This window comes from Homarus americanus, unplaced genomic scaffold (genome assembly GCF_018991925.1).
Source record: "Homarus americanus isolate GMGI-L3 unplaced genomic scaffold, GMGI_Hamer_2.0 scaffold52512, whole genome shotgun sequence".
NCBI classification, from domain to species: domain Eukaryota; kingdom Metazoa; phylum Arthropoda; class Malacostraca; order Decapoda; family Nephropidae; genus Homarus; species Homarus americanus.
In genome coordinates, this window is record NW_024735442.1 from 13557865 (window position 1) to 13568866 (window position 11002).

The 11002-nt window shown below is 35.7% G+C and overlaps 1 protein-coding gene across 2 annotated transcripts in view; it reads right to left on the bottom strand.

Annotated features, from left to right (window-relative positions):
• LOC121871032 (oxysterol-binding protein-related protein 1-like) overlaps window positions 1–11002 on the bottom strand; it is a 175781-nt gene that overhangs the window by 162553 nt on the left and 2226 nt on the right. For both annotated transcript variants that reach the window (XM_042373093.1, XM_042373094.1), the window contains exons 2-5: window positions 10812–10991; window positions 7917–8077; window positions 6505–6597; window positions 2684–2788 (exon numbers count right to left, since the gene is read on the bottom strand). In XM_042373093.1, the coding sequence (XP_042229027.1) occupies window positions 2684–2788; window positions 6505–6597; window positions 7917–8077; window positions 10812–10938 (486 nt within the window). In that variant the 5' untranslated portion in view covers window positions 10939–10991. The remainder of the gene's footprint in view (window positions 1–2683; window positions 2789–6504; window positions 6598–7916; window positions 8078–10811; window positions 10992–11002) is intronic.

The window sequence follows — 11002 nt, forward strand, 5'->3', positions numbered from 1 at the left end:
TCCACATCCTATTACACTCGTGCAAAACAGGAGTCCCATCCACATGAAGAATGTGGTGATGGACTGGATAATTCAGCACCTGGAAGTAGAAGTCCTCGATTGACCGTCCAAGGGCTGTGATATGATGAGCCCCATCAAGAATTTATGGGTCATCATGTGTCATGAGTAGGATGAGAGTGATTAAGTTTGTTGCAACACCATTGAAAGAAAGGCCTGGGAGGTGTGGGAATCAGTGAGACAGTGTCCTAACATGTGCCTAAACTTAGCGGAATTCCGACCCAGGAGAATTAGTGAAGTGGCTGACACTCCTCAGGAAGCTGGACCTTGTATTAAAAGTAAATACCCATAATCACATCATTAGCATAAAAGGTTTTATGTGATGATAAAATATTAGCAGTAATAAAGACATCATTGCATATTACAGTATATATAAATTAAATAAATTTATAATCAACTATCTGAATAAGTGTACTGTTTTGTTTCAGCAACACTGTAGTGCAGTACAGTATAATATACGCAATGATATCCATTTCATATCTTGAGGGTAAATGCATCTGTATGTAATCCAGTATTGATGTTAATTTTGTATTGTTTATACGTTACTGCAATAAAATAATGTAGCAATATTTACCAAAACTATTATTCTGCATTCCAACTCTTCCTGCATTACACATACTATTGAAACCAAAACCACCAATCAGAGATGAATTATTCATCCTTTTGCAGCTGATGACTCTTGACAACTTAATATGTATGATCCAATTCGTTACATACGAGAGAATTATTTTTTTAAATGTTAACATAATAAGTACTACTGTAATAAACGTGCCCTACAAGTGTTAAGTTTTTACCACACCAAAATATGTCAGCCACCTCTCACACAACTGAGCACTAATGCCATTGTTGTGTAAGTAAACACAGAATGAACTATTGTGCCTTATGAATAAATAAAATACTGTAGACTATAGAGTAATATACAGTACAGATATAAGATAAAATAAAGAGTGTAGGGGTATATTGTGAGGGGTATATTGTGAGGAGGGGGGGGAAAATACTGAGTCTAGAAATCACCATAACACACGGGCACTTGTCAGCTGTGAGAAGGCTATGCACATGCCAGTTACACAAGAAGCCATAAAAGTTGTGGAAATTTCATTTCAATGCTCTAATGTGACTTAGAAATAAAGAAAATAAACTATAAAATTAATTCCCACAAGCCCATGACCCCTTTATGACAACAACATGCAATTTCACCATAATTCCCATATTATTTAGGTTCATTTGGTGATGAGATTCCCACACCCCCAATAAAAAAGTTCCACACTTGACCGCAAATGACTTATTGTGTCATATTAAATGCCCGATGCTTTGTTTACATAGACCAGCCAACCAGCACCTGCCTGTCTTCATGTTGGTGTATTGATGTCACCCACAGGATGATGAGAAGGGAAGGAGCTGTTTATGTTATAAATATCTACTTTTGTACACTATCCAAGTGTTACTGTATGTTTTATGTATGATGTTTAGTGTTTATGAAAGCAGTTTTGGAACAGTTTATCGGTATTTTTTTGCCTCTGGAACCAAACTAATTATTTCTATTTATATCAATTAACTATAATTCACAATCTGATAATCAGCAATGCCTTCTGGTACCTAACCCACAAATTATCATGTCTCCACTGCACTCGTAATTACATCAATTCTTAAGGGGAAAAATTTCTCACTATAAAACATTTCATTGTCACTTTTCTCCGGAACATATCCCTAATGTAAAATAAGGATCACTGTTCCTGCTGCAACCTTTGAATATTTGTTCATATTATTCTTAACCATGCATATAAAAGTATTGTTACTGAATTTTCATTAACAGTATTATTGAAAACCATCTCTATCATAATCCTAACATTACCAATGTAAAGAGATTTCATTACATCATTGTCCATCCCTGCAACCTTCCTCCATTTCACCCCCTCTCCCCATCTCTCCTGATAAACATTTTGGTGTGACATTTGTTGGTTCAAAAAGGCACTTCCTTCTGCTGCTTTGCTTCATGTTTGAACCTAAGATGTTTTGAAGTCACATTGTGGCTGGGAGGGAGACAGAACTTATGTCCTCACGTATACCTCATGTAGAGGGAAAGCAGCTACTACAGTATGGGGAAAGGAAGATTGAAATACTATACAGCTGCTCTTCGACTTACGACGGGGTTAGGGACCCAAATCCAGGTCGCAAGTCGAAAATGCTTAAATAATACATAGAAAATCTAAAATGGGTGTCTCTTTTTCTTCTCAGCACCACAAAACTCTCGCTTTTAAGCTTGCCAGCCATTTTAAAGTGAATTACAAACGAAAATTTTGTCAGTACACAGCGCAATCACTAACGTAGAGACTCGAAAATAAGTAATTTGAAAAAATTTTGGTACGACTGAGGCGGCCGTATGTGCGGGTGGTCGTAGGTCGTAAGTCGAGGAGTAGCTGTATTTAGGAGAAAATGGTGGAAGGAGAATGGAAAAGGCAAAGGAGATATGTACTGGGGGAGCAGCCTGGGGCTCTTCTGTTGTGGCCAACCAACTCAGATATAAGAGAAGATTAAAAATATATTTACGCTGTTATTTTTATCAACTGTTGGGACATACGCCAAATGCTCAAAAAAAAAAAGGAAAAAAAGAGAAAATCCTTCTTACCAACTTTGTCACTTCCTCTGCTTTTCCCTCTCTTGCATAATGCAAGATTCTCTCTTCTTTTCTTCTTTGTTCAGTCTTCTCTGCAGCAACTATCAGCTTTGTTACCTGTTGCATAAAAGTGAGCTGTACTGTGGTAGAACATGCTCTTGATATAAAATAGGTTATTTTATTAAAACTATTCATGGCTTATGAGGTATTGGTGAGTGACCCTTGATAATGTGCACATGACAATGCACTCATGTTATAGTGTAGGGGTGGAGAGCATTTTACCTCTGAGAAATATAACCGTTTTAAAATTGCTCCTCACCTGGTTTCATCAAGAATCCTTTAAAATATTCAGTGATGTAGTCACAGTTATGTACCTCTAAAGTTCTGAGATTCTTAATTTGTAGCTAATAACTATTAATAAATATTTACACCCTGAAGCACCCACCAATCACAGTGGGGGTTTTAGGGACACACCTCTCATTGCTTCTCACTTGGCCAAACAGAAACATCCAACTGTACCCAGCTACACTATCAGGGAATTGGTTGTAAGGTTGATTATTCATTATAAAATATACATCACTGTAATGTTTACTTAAATTTGTAATAGATTTTCAACTATTTGTACCTCATTGTAATTGATGGTAATATACATCTAACTCGTACATGCTCAACTGTTTACTGTAATTGCTTGTATTTGATTGGCCATTTGCACAACGGCGCATGTGCTGAGGTATCGGGAAAGGTAATGTCTGGGATTGTCGAATTCAAAGTTTGTTCTCCACCACTGACACTTGCTCGTGTGATCACTGTGCTTCACCTTCTCGTGAGTGTCATTCTAAGCCAACCGCCAAATTAGAAATTGAGGAAACTCTATGTCATATATTATATGATTCTTATGTTCTGCAATTCTTGTTACAGCCTTTTTTCCTGTGTACAGTATGTCAAAACACCTCCAGTGTTCACTACTTCCTCTACTGGCAACCAGCGCTATACCCTGTGTCTGTGACGGTGACAAAACTGGTTCACCTCCTACACCTGTCACAGGGTTCACCTGGAACACTTCACAGCAGGACCTGAACCACTAGCTCTGATCACACCTTGCACCTAAATTTGTATGCGTGGTGATGGAAATGTAAATTTGCAAATACATGCTTTATATTGAACTGTTGTACTGTATATCACTCTTACCCTCTCTGTTTTTAATGAAGTAAAGGTGAGTGATCAAAAGAGTAGAGTCTAACATCGGAAAGAACCTACTATACACACACATCCAGCTGGCTTGTCAACACATGATAACTTCCTTCATTGGATTTTTAAGGTAATATAGTAAGGTATGCTATAACGAACGGATTCTACTACGAATATTCCTATAACCAACGGTTTTACCTATAAAATTGAGAATGCTATAACGAACGAAACTCCTACAACGAACAGTATTTTTTATCATTTTTTTGTACTAATTTATTATTTTTTATTACAAGTATTAATGATATTCTTTATTTCAGGAGTTTAAATGCACATTTATGCACTTTTTTACAATTTTTACAATTTTATATTATATTTTTCATTGTTAAGTGGTTGCATTTGGGGGCCTAGAACGGATTACCCCTATGACGAACGATTGCTATAACGAACGAGGTTCTAGAACCAATTAGATTCGTTACAGCATACCCCACTGTAAATGATATTTCTATAGACTATTAGTTATTTTTATGTGTTTACTGGTTTAGTATCAGAATAGATATAGCTTTTAATCACACCATTAGGATGTTCCACCCTTAAAATTTTAAATTCTTCCTCTGCAGTGTTCTTATGGATTCATTTGATGGTCAAAGAGTGGGATGAACTGTGCTTAATACAGTACAGTAATTGTGAGCCTTGGTAGTAGCTTAGCTTCACAAAGTCCACTTTAACTCCTCTAATTCCGCCTTCACTAATTTGGGCTTTGCGATAATTTGGACATTTTTGGCAATGGCATATTACTTGGCAATTATTGGATGTTTAGACCCAAACTTCAGAATTACACCGAAGCTGTCAAATTTACCCACGTGTACGACTTGTGGACCTGTGCAGAACAGCTCTGCTTCAGTCATAGTTTTAAAATGGTGTTTTGTCTTCATACCCTTGTATAAATATAGTGGCCTTGGGTTATTTCACTAAATAGAGCCCGAGAACATTTAAGAAATACTGTAAAAACACGGCGATATAAAAAAAAATATACACTGTATTGAAGAAGTGTAATTCAATACAAAATACTAAGGGATTAGAAACCAGAAGTCAAAAAAGAAAATTAACCAAAGTTTAAAAGGTTTATTTATCGACTGAACTGACTTCTGGTACAACCAGGAAAAATAATGAGAAGTGTTCAAAATTGAAGAACACTGCACAAAAAAAGCATAATAAATCATAGCCACACTGCCCCTATTTGAATGATGGTTATGCAAGTTAACCAGGAACTTGAGATAATTTTTCTGCAAAAGATAAATGCTTTCTTAACTCATGAAAAGCTTTCAATAATGGGAAGGAATGAAAAAAAAAAACTTCTTGTCTCACTACCAGTATCTACATTTCTTATGTGTACCAGAGTGTGTACCCAGAGAAAACGTACAAAAGTTCGGTCAGATCAAACTGGACAACACCATTCTCTTATTTCACCTGGGATTGATCTCAGGACCCAATGTTGAGAAGTAGGTATGCTACCACTGCACTGTACTGCCAATTTTCACATACTCTGTACCATTTTCGACTTTTCTGTTCCTTTACAGATTTCACACACATATTATTAATGCAGTAAGGTCTTTTTACCTTGCCTTTTTGGGGTCACTTAAATTTGAGGCTAAGGAAACTGTTCCCCTTCCCCTGGCCTCAAGGCTTGAGTTGTAAAAAGTTAACAAGTAGAATGCTCAGATCTGAAATATTTGATATCCAATTTGTGAACAGATGCTCCTTGACAAAAATAACTAGTTTGTGTTCAAATGTGGTAGTGTTATTACTTCCCTCAAGGCCACTTATTTTTTTTCCTCACTATTTTTTTTTTTGTGTGTGTGAAGTTATGTCATACAACCTCTGCACTTAAGTCAAGGTCTGCACAGAATATGGCCGTCACTGTCTCAGCCAAGTTATCGTACAGTGCAGCACAACGCCTTCAATGTATTGCTGACATAATTGTTTTATATTTTCTAATGTTTTATCTGTTCTACAGTCTTTCTGATACTCTCTTAAAAGTTTTGTTTGAGTTCTTTAAATGACAATACCAGACAGTGTCAATATTTCCAAGGGTAGTTAGAGGTTTGAGATGGTATATTATAGAATAACACTAACCAAAGTCAATACCTGGTTCACATGTTGAAACAGTTCAAATGTGTTTAGTTCAGTATTTTTTTATATTTCATGGCTAGACCCTCAAATCCCCTCAGCCTTGTGATGACAGACACTGCAATTCAATATCATTTACCATATTTATGCAGATTATGCACAAAATCCCCTAATTTTGGAAAGACTGAAAACTAGAAAGGCTATATCATCTGGAATGCATTCCCGGAGTGTTTAAATAAGACAAACGAGTTAATAAACAAGTTAACAACTGGTTCATTCCACCTAAACTGAAGTCCTGCCTGGCCTATTGTATTTGAAGGCCTGTGTTCAGTGTGTTGCTATGTAATAAATCAATCACTGATGCACCAAAAACCATAAAATAATGAAGCATATAATTACTGCACTGTACTCATAATACTGTATTTAGAGCACAATTATGAAAAGAATTAACTACTTGAAAGAGAATATTCTGAGTTACTAAAGCTAACTTAAACTTTTGAAGTATTTTAATAGTGCACCTGGAGATCCCGTGGAAGATCTGAAGGGCGTAATCCTTCACCGTTGATGGTGGTTACGCTGGCTCCGTGTTCCAACAGTAACAGTACCACATCCTAGAATGAAGATGAGAGCAATTATGCAGTTTGATTGTCAACAACTACTTAAACTGGTGCAATGATGTCTTAAAAAAAAAATTATTTTTACTTGCAAAAATAAACGATAACTTGTAGTCAAAATGATAGGAAGTTTTATAAACAAATACTGTAATCTACTTCAGGGTAGGACAAGTTTGTTTCATACAAAGAAACAGATAAAGCTTCTTGTTCTACTCTAAACTTCATATGATAAACTGTACTGCAGAGTAAAATCACAGTAGGTTGGGAGATCGGATACCAAGGGATGCCTGTATTTATGTTAAACATACAGGCATCCCACAATACATGATCTCCCGACTTACCATTCTTCAATTTAACAATTAAAATTTTTAATTCCTCTTTGTTGCAAGACAATTGAACTTTCTCGGTTCAATGATCGTTGTGTCTGGAAATCAGAAGAAAAATCACTCCTTAGCAGCAACAGCTTTCTCATCATTGCTATGTAATCTTACTCTGCCTTATATCTTAAATTACCTTATATTAACAGTTTTCCCTTTCTTTTTATTCTTTAAGGAATAATTATTATTAAACTGGACATTTTTATCCACTTTGATCGTAATTTCATGAAGTTATATTTGTAAAACTCACAAAATAATTAGACACAATGAACACAGGATTCTCTCCTTTAATGAGGGGGTTGTGTTTCTGAAAATCTAATGTTAACCCATAAAAGGTCACATTACTATACTGTACTTACATGATACCACAGAAATATTTGTATAATCCATTTTTGTCTTTAATAATTTAATGTACAATACTTTACATCACTTTAAAATACTTTCAACTGAGGGTCACACTTATCTCAAGGCTGCCAAGCACTCAACATTATGGATGTTTGGCCACTCCTGGGTTAAATTACCACCCAGTATTACAATTTTCCTCTCACTATGTTCTGACAGCACATGAAGCAGTAGCTCATTATACTGTAGATGAATATTCATTAAACTTCACAATATATTTGGCCATTTTAAATCTTCATGAAGATTTTGTAAAACTTGTTAATCTTCTACAGGTCATTTACAAAAGTCCTTAGGCCATAAACTTATTTTACTCACTTTGGAAAGATTTCTCTCAAGTAACGATTTGCAGTGTTTAAAACACAAGATTCCTTGCAATTTTCTCCAAAATGCACAGGAAAAAACACTTAATCTGAAGTATTAGTTTCATATATATTTCCAGAGAAGCCATGCTATAGACTTTTTCAAAAACATTTATAGTGTATTCTACACATATCTAAATTCAATGTAACAAGCTTGTAATACTCCAGAAATATTTACCTCTCTGTTGGTCAATGCAGCCTTATGAAGGGGTGTGTCTCCTGCATCATTTAGTTCATCAATGGCTGCGCCATGCTGGAGGAGAGCTTCAGCCACATCATAGTGACCAAAGTAACTAGCCAAATGTAATGGGGTCCATCCTTGGTTACTTTTTGTCTTCCCTGTAAAATAGGAGCCATTTGGCAATAAATTAGCTTTTTTTCCATAAATACCATAAAGTAAACCATTAAATTCCACAACCTCCAGGTTCATGACTTTAATACCATACATGGAACAGTGCAGTACAGTACTAAAAACAAACAATTTTCACAGTATTTTCCATTCCATCGAGTATTTCCTATGACATATATAAAACACCAAATGTTATGGTCCAAAGATGTACAATACTGTACAGATAATTCAATTTCTGCAAAAAAATAAACAACAAATGAAAATAAAATAAATCCACTCTACCACAAATAATATCTGGGGAAAAAATAAACATCTAAATACTGTATGCTCAAACCATGCTATTTTGACATCATCAAGGCTCTACCCCTCTTTGAATTACCCAAAAGCACTTATTTAATACTGTTTAGGTAATAAGTGTTATAACTACAGGAGGACTGAGCCGAGACATTAATATGAAGCACAGGGATTGTATGTACCAGAAGTGGGGCAGGTCAAGTAATCATTTCACCCCAGCTTAAGTTGGAGCTGACAGTGTTAAAAAAGGTGTGGGCTAATATTGGTTTTTATTACCGACAACATGTATATTATGACTTCTTGCAAACAAGCAAATCAAGTGATTACATTAAGCCAGTAGTAGTTGAACAGGTGGATAGTACCTCACCTATAGTTCATCTGAATCTGCTTCCCTACTAGCATTGCACAGTAACCACATTTATAAAGAAGACAGTGATGATATGCCCGATGTTGGGCTGTGTAACTCTTGGTCAGGATGGCATCGCTCAGCCAGACTTGCAAGTACTTTACACACCATTTTCCATTTGTTTAAGTTCCATGTTGCCTACCATAATTTTTATTTTCGGATTTATTTCTAATTTGGAAACAACCATTACTTTAGTCTTTACAGCTTTAACTCTTAAACCATATTTTCCACCTTTTTCAACTAATCTGTTAACAAGTTTTTGTAATTCCTCTTCACTGTCTGTGATAAGAGCAGTATCATCTGCATAGCATATACAGTATTTACGAAGTAACATTAGCTGTGATAGGAGATGTACAAAAGAAATCAAAACAAGAATAAGGCAAGCAAAACCAGCATTTAATAATAAAAAATACCTAATGAAAAGGGACATTAATATTAATTTGAGAAAAAGGCTGCTCAAAAGCTTTATATGGCAAGGACTGATGCAATGATGCTTGGATCAGAAGTATGGACACTTGAAATGTGGTGTTATAGGCAAATGCGGGTCCGACTAATTACCCAAATGTAGCCAAATACAGCAGGAATGAAGTCAAATAATGGTCCTAGATGAATAAATCGGACTGCTAATCACTTCTCGACGAGTATTTGGTGTCAGAAAGTCACAAAAAATTGGAAAGCTTACTTTAATCTGAGTTAATAGATCACGTGCATGTACCGAGGGAGCGAGGAATTACCCAAATGTACCCAAATGTAGTCGCAATGAAGTCAAATAATGGTCCTAGATGAATAAATCGGACTGCCAATCACTTCTCGACAAGTATTTGGTGTCACAAAGTCACAAAAAATTGGTAAACTTAATTTAATCTGAGTTAATAGATCGAGTGCATGTACCTTACCTAACCTAACCTAACCTAACCTCGACTAGTATTTGGTGTCACGAAGTCACAAAAAATTGGTAAACTTAATTTAATCTGAGTTAATAGATCAAGTGCATGTACCTAACCTAACCTAACAACACAACTAAGATTAAATTAAGTTTACCAATTTTTTTTTTACTTTATGACACCAAATGCTAGTCGAGAAGTGATTAGCAGTCCGATTTATTCATGTAGGACCATTATTTGACTTCATTGCGGCTATATTTGGGTACATTTGGGTAATTAGTCGGACCGGGCAAATGCTAATAATAAGCTACACTGACAGAAAACAAATGAAGAAGTACTGTACTAAGATTGGCAAAAACTTCAAGAGAACTACTTGAAATGTACAAAAAAGAAAAATGAGATACTTGTACTTTAGTCATATATCGTAATCAGAGATGAGGTGATAACAGAAATATTAATGGGCAAAGCTGAAGGTAGGAGAGCCAAGGGAAGGCAGAGACTAGGATGAATGAATAAAAATAAAAAATGGATCCCCAGGGAGATGCAAAACCTTAGAGGATTGGTAAAAATAGCCTGATAACATTTAGAGTGGAGCAATGTGGTTACCAACCCTCAGATATGAGGACAGTACTCAAATTGATCACGCATGGGATCCTATGGGAAAATAAGCCGCATTTGGTAGAACTCATTTAACAAAAACATTTTGAAGATAGCGTGTCACTCGTTAAATGAGACCTTACTGTACGTGAAATACTGTATAGGATAGAAAAATATGGCAGCAAACAGTTTACAAGAAAATAAACGAAGAGAGTTTATGTTTGCCCTTGTACCCACCACCCTGCAGTATTTTGGGGACGGAACTACAACACTAGGAAAAAAAATAACATTTCACCTACACTAACATGTGTTTTACTAACACCTACACTAACATGTGTTTTACTAACATCTACACTAACATGTGTTTTACTAACACCTACACTAACATGTGTTTTACTAACACCTACACTAACATGTGTTTTACTAACACCTACACTAACATGTGTTTTACTAACACCTACACTAACATGTGTTTTACTAACACCTACACTAACATGTGTTTAACTAAGACCTACAAAACATAAGTAATTAAGAAAAACTTGCCTTTACAACTAATGTCCAGGTTGACCTTCCCATCCAGATGAGCCTTCAAGATTTCTTCAACAGTTTTTATATCACCATTACGAGCACTTCGCAGCAGCATGTCCTCAAACTGTTCTAAGTCCCCCATTGTTCATGTGTCCTTTATTCTGCTATCTAAACTTGATATTAAACTTCACAATTCTGAAAAAGAT